The 21746-nt window shown below is 30.3% G+C and overlaps 1 protein-coding gene and 1 long non-coding RNA gene across 3 annotated transcripts; both read right to left on the minus strand.

The window, feature by feature from the left end:
* Positions 1–104: 104 nt before the first annotated feature.
* Positions 105–1302, minus strand: LOC111316299 (uncharacterized). Its single transcript, XR_016333330.1, has 4 exons — positions 1168–1302; positions 990–1056; positions 322–414; positions 105–226 (listed from the first exon to the last, which is right to left on the minus strand). It is a non-coding gene; the product is annotated as an uncharacterized LOC111316299 (long non-coding RNA).
* A 10125-nt stretch (positions 1303–11427) lies between these two features.
* On the minus strand, positions 11428–19677 carry LOC111316286 (uncharacterized). 2 transcript variants are annotated; one of them, XM_089753849.1, is made up of 2 exons: positions 16875–19677; positions 11428–12229 (listed from the first exon to the last, which is right to left on the minus strand). In XM_089753849.1, the coding sequence occupies exons 1-2, from the start codon at positions 19579–19581 to the stop codon at positions 12192–12194; spliced, it is 2745 nt and encodes a 914-aa protein (XP_089609975.1). In that variant the 5' UTR covers positions 19582–19677; the 3' UTR covers positions 11428–12191. The 2 variants fall into 2 exon arrangements, with proteins under 2 accessions (XP_089609975.1, XP_089609974.1); XM_089753848.1 differs by lacking the exon at positions 11428–12229 and adding an exon at positions 16004–16543.
* Between the last annotated feature and the right edge of the window lie 2069 nt (positions 19678–21746).

Raw genomic sequence — 21746 nt, forward strand, 5'->3', positions numbered from 1 at the left:
CCTTTTGATCCAAAAGAGGAACTCCACTGTAATAAATAAAGAAAGCCAAGAAATAGCAAGCAGTGAAGAACTTGTTTAAAGACATTAACTTTAAAGTTTCAAGAAGGATACTGAGGATTAGACAAATAATTTGGTGAACCTGTTTCCTGGATTTATGGCTGCATCTGTTTGAATTCCACCACCAATCGTCAATCCAGTTTGACTAAAAATGTCTCGATTCAATCCACTAATAACTGCAACCGTAAGGGTATGATCAAAACCAAATGGATCTTCAATTGCTAGACATTGCTGTCCTACTCTTAAAAAAGAAGATTGCCTTACCTTAATTGGCCTCAACAAATCTTCAGAGGCTTCTACCTAGCATGTTGAAGAGATCAGAACCAGTTGCTTGTAAACTTTCAGCAAATTAGCATACTGCAGAGTATATGCACAATAAGAACAACATTAGCTGGATGGATAAACGGATCAAGCCTATGCTATTACAGGTAATATAGATTTTTTTTTCCATTTTGGTACAAAGGAGATGTCCGTTTGTTTCTAATTTTGAGTTAGTACAGATATTTTTCTTCATCTCATTGTTTAGGAAATTGCAGTTTCTATGTTAAAATTATTCATTAAACATTCAGTGATAAACATTGAAGCTCAGATATAAATAGGCCTGCATAATTTCTCTTGTGAGAGTAGACTAGTTCTCAAATTGATGTGCAATGATGTGAGCATGCATATATACACAAGTTATGGACATCTTAAACCTGTGTAAACAATTAAAGATGGTTACACATCTTTTTGATTAATTTGGTTAACATAAATTCTACTAACCAGAATCAATGTCTACTTATGTAGATTGTAGATCTGAATTTCCAGTTTCAAATTGATTGAGTATGTCAAACAAAAAGGTAAGCATATATTGGTGTAGGTTGTAATATAATCAGACCAACCAATGATGCAGTTCAGGCAGTACTTTACAGGAAAATCAAAGGAAAACTTACCTTTAAAACAGCATGGTCTTTAGTGCGATCAGCACCAATCAACTTACCCTCAAAATTCTTTTGTACCCTATGAAAAAGCAGTTAAACTATCAGAGAAACTGCTGCAGCAGTCAAAAACTTAATACCAGATAATGCAACTCAATTTACCAGCAAAGGCTAAGGGCACTGCAAATCTCACCCTTCTGATGCTAGGATATTAACCCTTGCAACAACTTGCCCAGGACTTGGATTTCTTGAAAGGGAATTACCTATCACTGAACATGGAAAATAAAATAGTTAACCTAGAAAAGATAACAAAAGAGGAGACAGGAAAGTCATAGAAGAAAAATATAAAGGAAGAACGTTAATCTGATATAGTTGACATTGATTATAGATTAACATTACATAGGGGGATGTTTCAATTAGGCATCAACTAGGATTCTCATGTAATTGAGATTCCTTAAATAATCATGCTATGGAAACAAATAGTACTTATGGTTCATTTATTAGCTCTTACCATGATAATTTGTCACGATATGTCCCTGCTGATCCCAGACAGCACCAGAACCATTTCCTCCTGGAATCTGCCAGTAAACATAATGTTGCAGCACCCTTAGATGAGTTAATAAACAAGAGAACATTTTAAAGTTAATGCAGATTGTACAGACCCCAATCTGGTTGGGATTCTACTTGAGTTAATTTTGTTAATAAAAAAATAAAAAATAAAAAATAAAAAAATAAAAACGAAAAAAGAAAAAATCTGGCAGGTTGAGTTTGTGTAAAATTGTTTGAAGAGTTTAAGTTGAATTAAAATTTAGAGTTAAAACTTAGAAGGGTTAAACCCTTTTTGGTTTAGGGTTCTTTCAATTTTAAACCATATAAATACATACCCACACATATTAGAAAAGACAGAGGAAAGAAGAAAGCAGTTAAAAAATTTTCGAAGATTTTTGGGTCTAAAAAAAAGATTTTTTTTTTCTGGTAATTTTTTGAAAAATTTCCAGTTCCAACAAATTTTTCAGATTTTGGTAAATTTTTTGTTGTTGCTTGAATTTTTTGACTAGGTTTTAGAATCCAATAGAAGATTCTAACGAAGTTTGAATTTTTTAGCGAACTTTCAACGAATCAACTCAAATTTCGATGACTTTTTTAAAAATCTGGTGAAGATTTTATTGGAGTTCTTCGGGTGGTAAAGAAAAAGAGAGAGAAAAGAGAAGATGAGAGAGAGGGAAGGAGAAATATGAGGAAAAAGAGGGTTTTTTGCCTTTTATACTCTACGAAAATGACTTCGTTTTGACGTTTAACTTAGCCCAAAATTTGTCGTTTTACTGTTTAGAGGTTTGAACTGCAGCTGACCCGCTTTTGACTCATGTTCCAGCTGAACCCTTCAAACAAGCCGAGCCATACTGAGCCGTCAAGCCGCATCTCTGGTGTTGTTTTCTGTTCTTGAAGCCGAGCCGCACCGCAACTACTAAACTAAGTCGTTTCTTTTTGGGTATTTGTTTAATTTAATTTAATTTAATTTATTTATTTATTAATTTTTAAAGTATTTTTTTACATGATTAAATTTTAGGAAAAATAAGAAATATAAAACAAAATAAAATTTTTTGAGAATAAATAATAATTATTCAATGATAAAATTTTTAAAAATTTTAAATGGTAAATTTCTATAAAATTTTTAAGTGAGAAATTTTTTCTAAATTTGTCTCAAATGGTGGAATAATTTAGATAAAGTTTCAATAACAATAATTAATATTTATTTTCAAACAAAAAAAGAAAAAAAAATAAAAATAAGTTAAAATAAAAATTTTTGGTTGAAAATATTTGACAATTATCCAAGGATGAGAATCTTAGAAATTTCAAATGGTAAATTTTTTAATAAATCTTTAAGTAAGAAATTTCTTTAAAATTATCCCGCATGATGGAAGAATTTAAATGAAATTTCAAGAAAATAGTTGTCATATTATTTTCTTTCCAAAGAAAAATTAAAAAGAAATTTTTAAATATGCCCAAATGGTAAAAAATTTAGAATTAAAAAGAGAAGATATTTCTAATTTGGCCCAAATGGTGGAATAATTAGATATATTTTCAATAAAAAACCAAAAAAATAAAAAAATAATTAAATTTTTTTCGACAACGGAGCTTTTTCAAGAAAACAAATGGGATTCTCGAATACTCTTAAGGTGAAGAAGTATTTTTAAGAATTCTACTAAATTGATTGAAAAATCTTAAAAGTTATTTCTAATATTTAACATAAAAATGTAAGACCATTAGAATCAAAACTTTAAGATAAATTTAAAATAAAATAGTACCTTCCTTCGAATCGGCATATGGGGGTGCTATACCTTTCGCATATGTAACTGAACTCTCAAACTCTGTTCTGATTAGTAGATCATAACTTATTTTTTTAAGGACCCTTAGTCAAGCTTAGGAACTCCTTAGATTCATTAGGTGGCCAATCACACCTAGTTAAAAAAAATTAGTGGTGACTTTATTTGTTATGTCTCGCTATAGATTTTGAATTTATATATTATGACAGTTTGACAACTCCACTAGGGACAAGCTAAAGAGTTAGGCTATAACAATTTTAAATTTATCCTATCCTTTGATCGAATGGTTTTAATTGTAATTATTTGTTTACTAACATTTTTTCTTTTTTGTCTCTCATTTGATTTATGGGTTTGGAAATTTTATGTTCCTTCAGATACACCATCACATGCATTTGCATTACATGAGCTTTATACCTAGGCTTCGTCCATCATAGGAGGGACTAAAGTACTTATGCTCTTATGATATGATAATCTTCGTAATGGCTAGCAAAATACTCCCATTCAAATTAAATCCTTTCTGTTAGTAGCCTATGATGGGTCAGGATTGGAGTGCCTTATTGGTCTATGATGGACAATGATGTAAGGAACAATTTTGGAACCTTTAGTGGTCAAAGTCACTAAACCCTGCATATAATCTACACTTAAAAGGTTAGCCTTAAGATAGAATCATTCTTACCCATTGATAGATGTACCCCAAAGTTAAGACAAAAGAAAGAACAATTTGTGTGACATATTGATTATCTAACCATTTTGTTTGTTTGACTTTGTGAATTTGCATCATTCATATCATTTGATTCCATGCATCATTTTCATTATCATATTTAACATTGTGCATCTGCATCAGTTTCATATTAGATTTCATACATGAAAATGTACATTCCATTTATGCCTCAACATTCCAAACATAAAAGCATAGCATTTCTAATAATACATAATTATAGTACTCAAGGTTCAAGGATAGCTTTACCAAGCAAGAATCATACACAATCAACTCATTAATACAATACAATAACTCGAGCCAAACAAATGAAACAAAAAAATTTCAATCATCTCGAAAAGGATAGAGAAAGCTCAAGAAAAGCTTAAAAGGGAGTTGAGTAAAATTCTGAACGCCTTTGAATAAGTTAAACAAGGGAAAGGGTATAGAAAAAAGTACTAGCCAGCAAGATCATTCATCACAAAAAGTGGCTGATCCTCTGTACCCTCCTGGTTTTGTTCCACAGTAAGCTCAGTCTATACAGGATGCACCACCATAGCAGTTCACATATCCTGTAGTGTATACATATCCCAGAATGCCATTAATTTCAAATCCAAGGCAGTACCAAAGTTATGTAAATTTTTAATTTCAAATCCAAGGCAGTACCAAAGTTATGTAAATTTTATCTTTATTAAGAAAGCAGTAGAATCAATCCCCAACTTGGATAATCTAAAAGAGAAAGAAAAGCTAAGGCCTAAGAAGAATAAGACTTTAGAAGGCTTAAAAGCTGAATAAAAGATGAACTTGTTAGAAAAAAGGTTACGAGCAATGGAGAAAATTAACTTTTATGGTTTCGTAGATGCTGTTGGGCTTTGTTTAGTCTAGATGTTATTATTTCTACAAAGTTCAAGGTTCTAGAGTTTGAGAAGTATAAATGTACAAAGTGCCCAAAGACCCATATTATAATGTACTATTAAAAAATGGCTATCTATGCCAATAATAAGAAGCTGCTAATGCATGTGTTTCAAAATAGCTTTACTGACTCTGTTGCTAGGTGGTATGTTCAGCTGGATAAGACTCGCATTCAATCTTAGAGTGATATGGCCCGTGACTTCATCAGTCAATATCAACATATCATAGTTTAGCTCCTGATCGTTTATTTTTGCAGAATATGAAGAAAAAGGCAATTAAATCATTCAAAGAGTATGCTCAGAGGTGAAAAGACATAGCTACTCAAGTGTAATCTTTTTTAACTGAAAAAGAAATCATAATGTTATTAGTCAACATTTTAAAATCTCTTTATTATAAAAAGATGCTAGGGAATACCACAAAAAATTTCATTGATATGGTGATTTCAAGTGAAATCATTGAGAATACCATTAAGAATAACAAGTTGGAAGGAGAAGAAGTTTCCACTAAGAAAGCCCTAAAGAAGAAAGATATTGAAGCTTAAGATGTGAGCTTTAACAAACTATAGTTCAGGGGTTACCAGCCTTATCCACCACAAAATTACTTCCTATATTACCCTACAGTGAATAATGCTTCACCCTACCCATATTAGCCAATCCCCTAGCCATCTTATCCACCAACCTATTAGCCCACTTTTAGACCCCAAACTCCCATATATAGTCCTAACACTGAACCTCCCACAAGACCTCAGTTTCGTCCTATTAACTTAACAAGTGATTCACAAGAGCTACGAACTACCCAAGAAAAATTCATATTTGATCCAATCTTTATTACTTATACAAAATTATACAAAGAGCTCTACAACAACCATTTAATTGCTCCTAGTCATCTAGAGCCACTTAAGCTACCCTACCCCAAGTGGTATGATCATACAGTTCATTGTGACTACCTCTTTGAAATTATTGGTCATTCCACTAAAAATTGCATTGCTCTAAAGCATAAAATGCAACAATTGATCAATGATGGAATGATAACTATGACATAAGAAGGATAACAATACCTAATGTTAATGTCAATCCATTGCCTAATCATGATGCCAATGCTTTGAATGAAGATCAAAGGTGAGCTTTAACGAATCAAAAGGTCAAATACCAATAAAAGCCCTTCTCCTGATCACATGGGGGAATAATTTTGAAAAGGATATCAAGGCTAATTAAAAAAGGCTTGTCATTTAAAAATTTCTTTTAGAGTAATGTTAGAATTTCTTTTATGCAATAGGATTTCATGTGTTATCATTTTAATAAAAAGCAAGTTGATACATTTCATTATATTTTCTCTTTCATCCTAACCATTATTCCATGTTTTGTTACTTTTCATATATTTTCATTCTCATTCTCAAATTTTAAATGATGAATGTTTAGACAATGATAAGAATAACTTTGAGATTTAATTTTGAAAACTCATTTACATTAATTTGTGGAGACTTTTTAAGCAAAAAAAGTAAGCTACTAACAATGTACAATAAATACGTCTTGAAGACATGCAGTCCTTTATAAAGATTTATGAGCTTGTTTTTGTTTAATAGATGGTTTTTAAGAAAAGCATTCACATTTGAGATGAAAAATGGTCATCTTTCTTTTACCATTCATAAAACCATTCATTGCTACCTCTTTTGAACCTGTTACGATTTTTTTCTAAAGAACCCTAACCAAGAATCACTCTCTATACTAGAGGGCAAAATTTGAGAAAACATGCTTGAAAAAGGTAAAAGATAAAAGATCACAAAAGGTCTTGAAAATAAAGTCAAAGAAAAAAAAGGAAAAAATCCCCTTTACAAAAAAAAATAAAAACAAAAAAGGAAAAAGGAAAAAAAAGAATACCACAAATGAGTTAGGGCAAAGTAATGAGAAACCTTTTATGAGAAGAGAAAAAGTAGTGAAATGATATGAAATTGAGGTAAAATGCCAAGTTGTATCAAATTATGAGAAATAATCTTTTGGTTTTAAACCATTTGAACATATGTTTTGAGCCTATTTTATCTATTTTTTATGACCCCTCACTATAACCTATATTACAATTTTTAAAAGTCCATTTTGATCAAATGTGAATACTCAAATTGGATGATCATATGTTAGGCTAAAGCATGGTTGTTATAAAATAATGGATCATGCTAGGTTGTTTTAGAGATTAACGTATGAGAGATATCAATAATGAATGAAAAAAAAGGAAAAAAGGGAAAAAAATAAAAAAAAGAGGAAAAAAAGAGAAAAAATGAAAAATGAAAAAAAATGAAATTCAAAAGAAGAAGAAAAAAAGAAGACTCAAATTGAAAACCCGAAAGAGTGATTTAAGTAAAAAAATCTCTGAGCTGAAAGTCGGATGGACAGTTCATATGGATGAAAGATCAAAGACATTTGAAGATCCCTTAAAGCTGGGACAAAGTTCAATAAGCTCAACGTAATGTTGAAAGTTAATGGAATAAGTTTTTGAAAAAAAACTTTGGATTAATGTTTAGCATTGTCTAAGTATTCATTGTTTGGATATTGAAACGCCATCCTAATGACATACTTTGAACTTGTTCTTTTGCCTATTTATTTTTGTACTAGAACCACTCCTCATTAATTATCTTTCTCTCAATTCACCTTATACTTTTTTATCCTCAGAATAAATCGAGGAAATGTCTGATTGCATTGTATTTGTTTGATTTAAAATGATAATGAATGAATGATAACATAAATAAAAGATTCTTGTATTTCTTTGAAAAGAAATCCAAGATAATAGAGGGCAAAAAAATGAAAAGATGGCAAAAATTGATTTAGAAGGACACATGGTGTGACCAAGTGATGAATATGGCAATGGATTAATCAACATAACTTATGGGTTATGATCAAATGATAAAAATAATATGGATCAATAGATGAAATTTGTTTTGAAATTGATAGTGCTGAAAAGCCTGTGAGTTGTGAGCAAATAATGAAAATAATGTGGATTAGTGAATGAAATTTATTTTGAAATTGCGAGTGGTGCAAAGGCTATAAGTTGTGATCAAATTATGAAAATAATGTAGATCAATGAACGAAATTTATTTTAAAATTGCTAATGTTGAGAAGCTTGTGAGTTGTGATCAAGTGATGAAAATAATATGGATTAGTTAATGGAACTTATTCTAAAATGGTTAGTGTTGAGAAGCTAAAAGGGAAAAATGTGAGATGGTGGGGACTTGAAAACCATGGTACCACATTCAATTAGAATTTCATGACATTGACATTCGTATTACATGCATTGCATTTGCATTGTTGTTTGGAGAATATTTAATACTTTGGTTTGGCTATGCACTTACATCATGCAATCAACATTTAAATTATGATTTAGAATATGGCATTTATAGTATTGTGAAAATCAAACTGTTGCATTTGCATTATTAAGAAAGCATTTACATCATTATCATGACAAAGTTTTGACTTTAATGAAAGATTAAGAATTTTTATGACAAGAAATTTTGAATTTTTGGAAGAAAGCATACATGCATTGCATTTTTGAATGTTTAGTGCATAGCATACATTACATTTAAGAATGTCCAGTGCATGAAGCAGGAATATTTTAAGATTCCCCATAGAGAAGATAAAGATGAAAACTTTCCAATGAAAGAATTCCAACTTCTCATTTGAAAAAGAATACCTTTGAGGTAAGGTTCTGATCCTTGAAAAATGATATTTCTCAATATTAGGAACGATTTGTAAGACTTCCGGGTATAATCTCCTAAAATTTTTTCAGACATGTTCTATGAGTCCTCTAGACATGATTGTCAAGGAACTTTATTTACTTTTCAAAGTCATTAAGCTCTGTTTAGAGGAGTCTTATTTATTTTTTTAAAGTTATTGAGCCTCTGTTTAGAAAAGCTTTATTTATTTTCAAAAAATGTTAAGCCTCTGTTTAAAGGAGTTTTATTTATTTTCCAAAGTTGTTGAGCCTCTGCTTAGAGGAACCTTATTTTATTTTTTAAAGTTTTAGAGCCTCTACTTAGAAGAGCCTTATTTATTGTCTAAAGTCATTGAGCCTCTGTTTAAGGGAGCCTTATTTATTTTTCAACATCGTTAAGTCTCTATTTATAAGAGCCTTATTGGTTTTTTTTAAAGTCATTAAGCCTTTGTTTAGAGAAGCCTTATTTATTTTTAAAAATGATTGAGCCTCTGCTTAGAGGAGTTTTGTTTAGTTTTCAAAGTCGTTGAGCCTCTACTTAAAGGAGCTTTATTTATTTTCAAAGTTGTTAAGCCTTTATTTAAATGAGATTTATTTATTTTTCAAAAGTTGTAAAGCCTTTATTTAAATGAGCTTTTATGAAGTCTGAGTATGCTTAAAAAAAAAAGCAAAAAAAAAAAAAAACAAAAAATGTGTGTTGATTCCTGATTAAATTGTCTATGTCTTTGCACAATTCCTATTTCACAAAAAATATGCAAATGGGAGTAACTGTAAACACCCCCATCTGTTTGAGATCTTACTTGAGTTAATTTTGTTAATAAAAAATAAAAAATAAAAGCAAAAAAAAATCTGGTAGGTTGAGTTTGCCTAAAATTGTATGAAAAGTTTAAGTTGAATTAAAATTTAGAGTTAAAACTTAGTAGGGATTGAAACCCTTTCTAGTTTAAGGTTCTTTGAATTTAAACCCTATAAATACATGCCCACATAGATAAAAAAAGACACAAAGAAAAGTAGAAAGCAATCAAAAACTTTTTGAAGATTTTTTGGGTTTAGAAAAAAGATTTTTTTCTTTTCTAGGAATTTTTTGGAAAATTCCTAGATTTCGGTAAATTTTTTTGAATTTCGATGATTTTTTTAATGCCTGTTGAATTTTTTGACGGGTTTTTTAGAATATGATAAAAGATTCCGATGAAGGTTGAATTTTTCGATGAATTTTGGATGAACCAACCCAGATTTCAATGACTTTTTTCAAAATCATGTGAAGATTCCACCGAAATTATTTGGGTGGTAGAGAGAGAAAAAAAGAAGAAAAAAAGAGAGAAAAGAGAAAAATGAGAGAGAAAGCAAGAGAAATTTGAGAAAAAATAAGGGTTTTAGCTTTTTATACCCTACTGAAAATGACGTCATTTTGACGTTTAACTTAGCCCAGGATCCACACATTTTATCACCTGCGATCTGACTTGCAGCATTAAGCCACTTCCGACCCGTGCTCCAGGTGAACCCTTCAGCTGAGTCGAGCCACACTAAGCCATCAAGCTGCATCTCTTTAGTTGTTTTCTATGCCTAAGTCGAGCCACACCGTAGCCACCGACCCAAATCATTCCTTTTTTGTATTTTTTTAACTTAATTTAATTTATTTGTTTATTTATTTTTAAAGTATTTTTTACATGATTACATTTTAGGAAAAATAAAGAAATGTATATAAAACAAAATAAAATTTTTTTTGAAAATAAATAATAATTATCTAATGATAGAATTTTTAGAAATTTCATATGGTAAATTTTTATAAAATTCCTAGGTGAGAAATTTTTTTAAAATTTGTCCCAAATGGTAGAATAATTTAAATAAAGTTTCAATAACAATAATTAATATTTATTTTCAAACAAAAAAATAAAAACAAGTTAAAATAAAATTTTTGGTTGAAAATATTTGACAATTATCCAAGGATGAGAATATTAAAAATTTCAAATGATAAATTTTCTAATAAATCTCTAAGTGAGAAATTTATTTAAAATTGTCTCAAATGGTGAAAGAATTTAAATAAAATTTCAAGAAAATAGTTGTCATATTATTTTCTTTCCAAAGAAAAATTAAAAAAAGAATTTCTAAATAAGCCAAAATGGTGAAAAATTTAGAAATTAAAAAGAGAAGATATTTCTAATTTGGTTCAAATGGTAGAATAATTAGATATATTTTCAATAAAAAATAAAAAATAAAAATAATTAAATTTTGTTCGATGACGAAGCCTCTTCAAGAAAACAAATAAGATTCTCGAATACTCTTAAAGTACGAAATTATTTTTAAGAATTTTATCGGATTGATGGAGAAATTTTAAAAGTTATTTCCAATATTTAACATAAAAATTTAATACCATTAAAATCATGACCTTAAGATAAATTTAAAATAAAACGGTATCTTCCTTCGGATGTGCATGGAGGGTGCTATAACCTTCGTTATATGTAATCGAACTCTCAAACTCTATTTTGATTAATAGATCAGAACCTGTTCTTTTAGGAACTCTTAGTCAAGCTTAGGAGCTCCTTAAAATGATAGATTTATTAGGTGGCCAATCACACCTAATTAAAAAAGATTGATGATGACTCTATTTATTAAATCTAGCTATAGATTTTCGAATCTATATATTATGACATAAATAGCTTTGAGTGTATAGATGAGAGAAAAAGAGAGAGATAAAGAGTTTCTTAGCCTCCTCTATCATAAGCTTGCCTATGTGAATTAGAAGATTACAGACAATGATTGATCAAATGAAAATAAAAAAAAAAATACCTCAACAGCACCAGCTACATTAAGTTGAGGGCGCAATGTTATATAAAAAATGTTGACAACAGAGTATGTATTCTTGTCAAAGAGTTGGACAGTTCTTTCCTGTCAAACTCATATGTATAAGCTTAACACATGGTAAATACCAGTACAGAAGAGCTCGAAACTATAAACTAATCACTGAATTCCAAAACAACAATGATTTATCGAAAATGAACCTCAGAAGGGAAGAGAGATCCAAAAGGGAAAACAGGAGGAGTTACACCTTCAACCATCACTGATGGATTCCCCAATGCTTGAGCCGCAAATCCACAATGTATCCTATCATCAGAAGCAAATTGCTTAAAAGTATAGAGATAGTAAGAAGGAAGGAATAACATTAACTTGAAGTGGCCACCTACACCAAATCCTTTCACCAGCATGGTTTCCAATTATAACTTTTTTGCACCTTTTCAAAACAATGAAGGCTTAGTTGCCCACCAATCTGTAGTTGCCAGTTTACTGCTGCTATAAGTTTTACTGGCGAGTGCATTCAAATGGATGACACCATATTTCAACTCATTTACATAAGTAAGTTTAGTTGTCAATGATAATGCAATCTTTTAAATAAAATTATCAATAAAATAAGGAAGACTTCATTGAGCAACAAAATCGATTTATGTGACTCAAGTTCTTAAAGTGGCAAAGGGGAAACCAAAGCTGAAGTGTGCAGACCTGATAAGTACCTTGAAAAATGGTAACTCCAATAGGCAAAAAGACTTGCTAGCAGCACCCTCCCTGTTGCAAAGGGAATACTTTTGCCTATTATTAATTCACCCAAATCCGCCATTCGTTCATTAACCAACCTAAAAGCATCAATCAACAAAAATATTATAATAATAATAATAACTCCAATGAGAACTCAAGAAAAAATGAAAGTTGAAATCATTTTTTGTAACATGAATGACAAGTCCATAAATTACCAATCTTGGCCATTACTACTAGCATTCACTTTGTTGAATAAAGAAAAACAGAAAAATTTTCACATGCAAGTATATATATGAATATAACACACGTGTATTTGTATATAGTGACATTCATATACGCTCACATACATGCATAACCAGATGCATATAAACTCACATACATAATGATGCTTGATTGATAAACACACACACCAATACTCACATTTTAATGATGCTTCTATGTATATATAAACGGATACATTGATACGTACATAAATTGATACGTACATAAACACATACATGAATATACATAGATACACATGAAAAACAAGCACAAATACTCTCATAAGTACTAGAAAAAATTACACCCACATTAAAATGAGGCAAATAAATAAAAAAAGCAATAAGAAAAAAAAATGAACTTTATTAATTTCACCAAGCAAAAGCTAAATGGGTATAAAAGATTAGCAGAATTTATCGAAGGAAACGTGAAAACTAACCTTAAAATTGAAATGGGTTTGTGAGAAACGTTGTCTTTATGGGAGCCAGCGGAACATAATCCGCACAAGAGTTCGCGACGACCCATGAACAAGTGGCTCTTACCGTTGTTTTTGTTAAGGTTTAATGAAAAAGAATTGCTGCAAACTAGAACTTGCATTTTTGTGAATTAATTGTGAATTATGATAAATTATAGAAATTACCAAAAAGGGAAAAAACTAAAGAAATCAAATAGAATTTTTTTCTTTGAAGCTAAAGTTGCAGTGGAAATGAAGGGGAGTAGATAATGATAATCCAATATTTTTCGTGTTTTTTTTTTTTTGAAATATTTAATTACCTTAAAAACTCCGTTTATGGTCAAATTGCCAAAAAGATCCTCAACTGTCATTTATATGTATTATTACACTAGCTCCTTTTTGTTTTAGTGCTAGTGGATACCAATGGCAATGGCATGTTTCGCAGCATATAGCTTAACAATTGTACTTAATTTATTAGGATGTAACTTTCCAAATTTTATCAAGATAAGTTTAAATTCTTTTGTTAATTTTAATCAATTAGTGAAATTCAATCATTACTAGTAATTAATCAATTATGTTGAGGCAACAAAAGAAATTAAATATGTCCCAAAATCGAAATAATCAAATTTTTTATTTAACATTTTATTATAATGGATTTTACTTATATTTTTTATTTGCTTTTGTATTAAAATTGATTTGTTGATAGTCAAAAGTTAAATTAACACCAACCACGGTTGCCTGACATGTTAGTGTTAGATTAGTTTTTCGTAATATATAATCATAAAATACAATGAATTATGTAAAATTAACAAATTGAATATTATTATACATGAAAAAATACTCAAAGATTTGTTTCTGTAATTAGATGAATATCACATTTTTATTTTTAATCATTTATTTTTTACTTTTATTTTTTTATAAATTGAATCATGTTATTGAAAAAATTGTAAAAAAATAGAAAGGAAAAAAATGAAGAGATTAATCTATTTCTTCTACTCTTTTTTTTTTTTTAATTTGTTAAGCACATTCGAAAATACTCAATTGTTATTATTGTCAAATTAACTAAGAATGTAATGTTTGAGATTCTAACTAGATTGTCAGAGAAATTTAACATCTCGACCTAATTCCGAATTTCTTTGATAGAATTGCTTAGTACATTCATATTCAGGATTCTTGCATTAATGGCATAATCTGTCTTTGGAGGGATAATAATATTGTCATTTGGAACCATGCTACCAACAAGTTGAAACCCTCATTGCAGTCGCTGTTCATAGTCCAAGCACTAATTCTTGGAGAAACCTTCCTAAATAGTTAGCCCATATTCAAAGATTACCCAGGATCATTGTCCAGACTTTCAGGTTTACTTAAAATGGGTCTTATCATAGTGGGCTATAACCAAAGGAGAATAGATTATTCTTGATACAACTGATATGGAAATTCTTCTTACATTTGATATGGCCAATGAAATTTTAATTGAGACATCATCTTTTGATTGCACTTTTAATCATTCTTTTAATAAAAGAAACATAGGATAAAGAATTATAGATGTTAAAATTTGAATTTTAAATTTGTTAAATATGATCATATAAACCAATTTAGTTAAACTCTAAATTTATAATAATGAATGGATCTACTTTTGGTAATTTTACTTCACAAGCTAGATTACTCAATTCATGGTAATGAAAGCATTTGTTGCCAGAGTTTGTTTGTTCCAACCATGAAGAGATATATAGTTAAAAGGTTTGATGTGTGGGTGTTAGGTCAACTAGGTTTAAAAGTATTTTGGACAAAATTATTCACGATTGGACCTATTTTAGATGTCCAACGTCCATTACCAGCTAACAACAACGATGGGTTTTACTTTGGGAATGAAGAAAGGAAACTGGTCAGGTTAATTCAAACATTCAAGAGATGAAGACACTCAAAATCCCAGATCACATCAAGTTTCGTGCTATTTATTTATTGATTAATTTAATGCGCTTATTGATCTTAAATTAATTGGATAATTTTGTTAATCATCTCATTCATTCCTTGTGGACCAAATGGGTCTAGACTCTACAGACAACCCACGTAATTTAAATAGATTTGTGCAATTTTGATTTTGTGTTGTCTTTTCCTTTTTGTTTCCATTCTTGAAGCACTCTTGTTGGAATCTTAAACTTCACAATCATAGTGACATTTTCCTTTTAGTTGGATTTTTTAGAACATAAAAGTAAACAGCATTTTAATTTTAGTTAACTATACCAATAATTAAGTAATATATTGATAAAATGTTAAATTTTTAATTTTAATAATTAAATTAAAATTTTAATAATTTTAACATAAAAAAATTTAAGCAATCAAGCACAAAAAAATTGATGCCAAGAGTTTTTTGTTGTCTAAGACAACTAATTAATTAATTAAATTCTAAATTAGGTACCGCTCAAGTTTTAGTTCAAAACTTCAAATGATGTTTAGTAGCTTCGAATGAACAATAAAAAGAAGATAAGAGTTGAGTTTTAACTTTACAAGAAAGCAATCAAGTTATTGCAACTATAGGATTATAAAATATTCATAATGAGACAAAGTGATTATCCTCATGCTTCTATCAAAGTTCGGCCCTTTGCATGATTGAGCAATTTGATGGCATGATGCTAGCTATAAAGTAGGAGTAATAGCTTAAACAATTACAATTTGGTTATTTATGTATTATATTGACTTATTTCGTCTATTATTGACCCCTACTTTAACAACATGATATTTTCTATTAAAAATATTTTCGTTGCCAATCAAATTTAATATTCAATTGCCGGTTAATTTGTTTTTTATTTGTGAATGATCTCAAAAACAAAAATAGAAGCATTTAGAGTCTTAATTTAAAAATAAGAGAAATTGTAAGTATTGATATTTTAGTTCTAATATTATTATATGTCATTTTTTTAAAATGACTATATAAATTAATTTAATTAAAACTTTATTCGTTCAAGATTTCTTTTACTACTTCTTTAATAAATGTTTGATGTATTATTAATATATAAATATCATATCATCATATAATATTATTTTGTTAAGAAGTAAATATGAATTTTTTACTCTAGAGTGATCAAATATGGCCTGGTTAAATCAAGTAATTCCAAAGTGATATTAAACAAAACGACTAAGAAGATAAAAGGGACCGATTTTAAACAAATACACGTGAATTGCATGCATATTCAAAATTTTCTAATTATTTCATAATAGGATTAAACAATAAGAGATGACAATAACCATAAACTACAAATATATAAAAAAATTTTACAAACGAAGTTAGTTAATTAGCAGCATTAAACGGGACAAGTTCCACTTTGGCCACCAATAAGCATTTGATGCTTCACAAGTTGCAACAAAGTAATCATTTGGAGAGGAATCCCCAAAGATTTTTGGGAAGAAAGAAACCCTTTGCACACTTGTTCCATCATTGGTCGAGACTTCGGTTTTGTATGTAAGCAAGCAAACGCCAGTGTAGCAGCGTGAACAATATTTTGTGCAACCAGTTGGCTTGTTGGAGGTGGTATGCGTTTGTCTAACACATCAATTAGCTTGATATTTTGCAAAGAAGATGGCGATGACAATGATGATGACAAAAGTTCTCCAGGATGCTTTCCCATTAATATTTCTAATGCCAAAATCCCGAAACTATATACATCACATTTTTCAGTTGCAACAATTGTGTAGGCTAGTTCTGCATAAAAAAAATTACATACATGAAAAAGAAAAATAAAACATGATAACATAATAAAAAAATAATTGGTAATAATGTTTGGTTATTATGTTAAATCCCTATCTATTAAATTTTGAAATATATGTTTAACGTAAAATTAATTGACAATAAATATAAAGTTCATTGTCATATTTATATGTTCAGGATTGATGTGTGATTTTTTTCTTTTTTATCATCACTCAAATACTATAATTTTGAAAAAAAAAAACAAATATAATCAAAGGAGGATCAATATTGAAAAAGGAAAAGAAAAAAAAGCCAATGATGTAATAGAAGATAAAAAAAAAATTACCTGGGGCTAAATAGCCAATTGTACCGGCAAGAACAGTCAGATTAGATGAATCAAGATGTAGCATTCTAGCGGTTCCAAAATCAGCAACAAAAGCCTCCAAGCTTGAGTTTAGTAGAATATTGTTACTTGAAATGTCTCGATGAACAATTGGAGGGAAGCAATCATGGTGCAAGTAAGACAAGGCATGAGCAACCGATTTGATGATCTCAACCCTTTTTACCCAATTCAACTCCACAGCTTCATCGTCATTACTTAGGATGCAGAACAAGCCTCCTCTTTCCATGTATTCATATATCAGAAACATGCACCTACGGTGTAGACAATATCCATGAAGCTTCACAATACTTCGATGTCGAATTTCAGACAAAATTTTTACCTCATTCCTGAAACTTTTGTCGAAACCCAGATCCTCAGCCTCTAGGTGATGGAGTTTTTTCAGAGCAACTATTCTGCCACAAGGTAGTTGTGCTTTGTAAACACTTCCGTAACCCCCAATTCCAATGCAGTATCGAATATCAAAATCTTCTGTTGCTGCAATAATATCTTCATATGCTATCCTTCCATCAAAGTTCCATATTGAGCACAAATCCCCATTTTTTTTTGTTTGTGAACCAGATTGGTTCTTCTTGGCCTTGAACCACCACAAAAACAAACTCTCTAGAATAGAAAAAGTAAGGAATATGGCAATAGGGAGGAATATTTTCGTGAAGTAAGGAGTTCTACTGCTCTTGGTTTGATTGGTTGGAGAAAAACAGGGGTAGGGTGATAAAGCCTTGTTACCTTCAAATGGATGGGGATAGATAGTTATATAACCATTACTGGTACAAAAACTCTTAAGATTAGTGGCAGACAAGATAGGAATTTCACCTATGAGTTTGTTGTAGCTGAGATTTAAAAATTTTAGCTTTGAAAGCTTGCCTATTTGAGAAGGGATCTTCCCCTCTAAATTATTGCTGCTTAGATCCAACAGCCGCAAATTTAAGCAACTCCCAATTTGAGGAGGGATGTACCCCTTTAAATTATTGTTGCTTAGGTACAATCCCCGCAAATTTAAGCAACTCCCAATTTGTGAAGGTATAGAACCACTCAATTTGTTTTCAGAGATGTCTAATAGATATAGTGCTTCTAAATTCCCAATTTCTTTTGGTATAGGACCTTCTAGAAGATTTGAATCGAGGGACAGATATTGCAATTTTGATAAATTACCAATAGAAGAAGGGATTGAACCACTCAATTTGTTTCCAAAGAGGGATAATTGAGTTAGTGCATTTAAATTCCCAATTTGTTTTGGTATAGGACCTTCTAGAAGATTTGAATCAAGGGACAAATCTTGCAATTTTGATAAATTACCAATAGAAGAAGGGATTGAACCACTCAATTTGTTTCCAAAGAGGGATAATTGAGTTAGTGCATTTAAATTCCCAATTTCTTTTGGTATAGGACCTTCTAGAAGATTTGAATCAAGGGACAAATCTTGCAATTTTGATAAATTACCAATAGAAGAAGGGATTGAACCACTCAATTTGTTTCCAAAGAGGGATAATTGAGTTAGTGCATTTAAATTCCCAATTTCTTTTGGTATAGGACCTTCTAGAAGATTTGAATCAAGGGACAAATCTTGCAATTTTGATAAATTACCAGTAGAAGAAGGGATTAAACCATTCAATTTGTTTCCAAAGAGGGATAATTGAATTATTGTATTTAAATTCCCAAGTTCTTTTGGTATAGGACCTTCTAGAATATTTGAATCAAGTGACAGAAATTGCAATTTTGATAAATTACCAATAGAAGAAGGGATAAGGCCAGTGAGGTAGTTACCTTCGAAATTTAGAGATTCGAGGTTGCTAAGCTTTCCTATATCTGAAGGAATGGAACCATTGATTTCATTTTGGTCAAGGTAAACTTCTTCCAATTTTGTCAAACGACATAAAGCTAGAGGAATAAGACCAGTAAATCTATTATTAGTGATGCTTAAAAACCTGAGGTTCATCAAATTTTCAATATTTTGAGGGATGGAACCTTCAATTTGGTTATTATCAAGGTACAGATCAGACAAATTGGTTAATTGATATAAAGTGGAAGGCATTGGACCAACAATTTTGTTGTCTTGAAGGTATAAAGCAACTAAATTCCTTAGATTTCCAATTTCTGATGGGATGGAGCCACTAAGACTGTTGGCACTCAAATTTAAACTAACAAGATTTTTCAAATTCCCTAGTTGTGGAGGGATGGAATCATTAATGTTATCATTATTTGAAATGTCAAGAAACTCTAATTGGGTTAGGTTTCCAAGGGAAGAAGGTAACTCACCGGATAACTCACAATATGACAAGTCCAAGTGCTTCAATGCGGAGAGATCACCTATCTGAGGCGGGATATTTCTTCCAACTTTATGATGGCTAAGGTTAAGAAGGACAAGATTCGGAAATGAAGAGAAATTCAAATTTCCAAATCTATCACCAACCTGAATCACATCAGCAGATGGGTTAATTTTGGTGATGCTTCCTGCATTGTTGCATGAAATACCGGGCCACTTGCAACATTGTGAAGTATCGTTGCTATGGCTACTCCACCAGCCACTCTCTAGCAAAGCCACAGCTTCTGATTCCAGTGAAGATATTGCTGCTAAAAAGGTTTTAGCAAAGGAAAGAAGGATGGTACTCCACAACACCCCTAGAAAAATGGAATTGGTTAAGGATGAGGCCATGTCTATTTAGCTTGAATATCTGGTAAAGGTTCAGTTGTAGCATGTTATGATTTCCAGAGACTAATGAATTTATATGGAGATGGAGAAGTCGAGGTCTTCTACCTTTAGTTAGTCAGTTGTTATCAGTGACTGTTCTGTAGATGTCATGGAATTATACGTATGAATAATGCATTTTCCCAGCAATTTGGTGCATAGACTTGCAATACCGTGTTTAGATGACTTGAAAAAGGCAAGTATCTTTCCCTGTTGCTAGCTAGCCTCTAAAATGCATAAGGTATAAGGTAAAATATTTAACAGTCTAAAAAACTCAATCCTCACTTTGATTTTAATACTTCAACCGTTCTTTCTTTTCTTTTGTTTTTGGCCATAAAATTAAAGTTTTTTTTTTTTTTTATATATATATAAAACTAAGATGTAATTTATATTAAAAATTATTTTTTTTAATAAAACTTATAATAAATTAAATTTGAATCAGTTGAATCAAATGGAACTTACACATATATTTTTGGGTTGAGATTAAATACCAAAAATAATAACAGGAAATCAAGATAGAGTATATTCACGTGAAACAATTAAAATTTCAAATTAGATTCAATGCGAGAAAAAACACTCGTCTCATCCCTTTACTATCCTTAATTTTTAAGGCAGGCCATCTCTTTTATTTCTTTAATTCTTTCTTGTTTTTTTTCTCCTCACAAAGGAAGCAAAAACATGTACCTGTAACAGCCACATTTTTCATACGTTTTCCATTGAACAGGGGTACATGTTTATTAACTACTATTTTCAAATAGAAAAGAAAACACGTTGGATCAAAGTGGAGAATTTCTGTACACCATAGCAGCCAAATAAACAAGATCATTTCACATATTGTAGCATTGTGTTTAGACAAGTGCAAGCAACAGCCACATTTTTCACGTCTTCTATCTCTAAAAGCTAAGTTAGAAAAGGATCCAATGTGGATTAGCTTTTTCTTGGATATTTGCTTAAAGTCTCCTTTTCTAATTGATTAATCATATTATTGCAAAGAAAGTTCAAAGAAATGACAACATGTACTTGCTCTTTCTTCTCCACCACACAATTTCTTCAATTTGGATGTATTTTTTATAGTTGGAAAGTTACCAATTTTATTCTATGTATAATAAGCTTGCAGTAAATACATCCGATGAAATGTTATGTAAAAACTGAAAATTTTTCTTTCAAAATGTTTTAGACATTGTCTCTATTAATTTTTTTTTTGCATAATTGATAATTGTATTAGAATCCAAAAAAAAAAAAAAAAAAAGAAACAGATGTTAGTTTGCTACATGAAAACATTAAGAGTCGAAGTCTTACGGAAATTAAACAAAACAAAATAATAATGATAAAAAATAACCAATTTTTAGAGTCAAAGTCTTTTCTTCTATCTTTCTTCGAAATGTTCTATCTTTCAAACGAGATAAGCCCATGGAAAAGGTCATATTAAATGTGGTAACTACTCATACAGATTAACTTTGAAGTGTTCTATAGTCTAGGAATTAGGTAATAATGCTAGCTACTTCTCAGTAACAACAAACCTTAAGTGTCTTTCACGTCCTTTGACTTGGAATGGGAAACAGAATCCATTGGACCAAATTGGAGAATTTTTTCTTTGATGGTATAGACAAAGAGCAGTTTTATTTTCCCTGTATTTTGGTGCATGTTCATCTGCACTTTCCAACCTTATTTTTTTGCCTACTTGTAGAGTACTTTAGAAAGCAAGAAAACTGCTTAATTGTTTTTTAGACTAAAATTTCGCAAGACAATTTCCTCAAAATTGATATTATTTGCCTTTGACTAAAAAACTGTTTTCAAAATTATGTTCTTTTGATTTGGTCATTTTTTGATATTCAAATACAGAAAATTGTGAAAATTATAACTTTCAGAAATCGTTCTCCATTGAAACAAATGAAATCTAAAAGGGGAAAAAGTACAAAAAAAAAAAAAACAATTCTTTCCAATTTAAAATTGAAGTTCAACATGAGATCTAAGATGGCAAAACAATCACCCTAATTGCCATCATGCATGATGTAAAGACTATTATTTGCACCCTTTGCCTTCCACATTTATTTCAGGATCCATGATTTGCAACAATGAAATTTCTACAAGAGGCTTTGCCAAAGGCCTTAGCTGACGAAGAAACTCATCAG

Source organism: Durio zibethinus, chromosome 24 (genome assembly GCF_047325235.1).
Source record: "Durio zibethinus cultivar Kanyao isolate XHJ-2024 chromosome 24, ASM4732523v1, whole genome shotgun sequence".
In the NCBI taxonomy this organism is placed as follows: domain Eukaryota; kingdom Viridiplantae; phylum Streptophyta; class Magnoliopsida; order Malvales; family Malvaceae; genus Durio; species Durio zibethinus.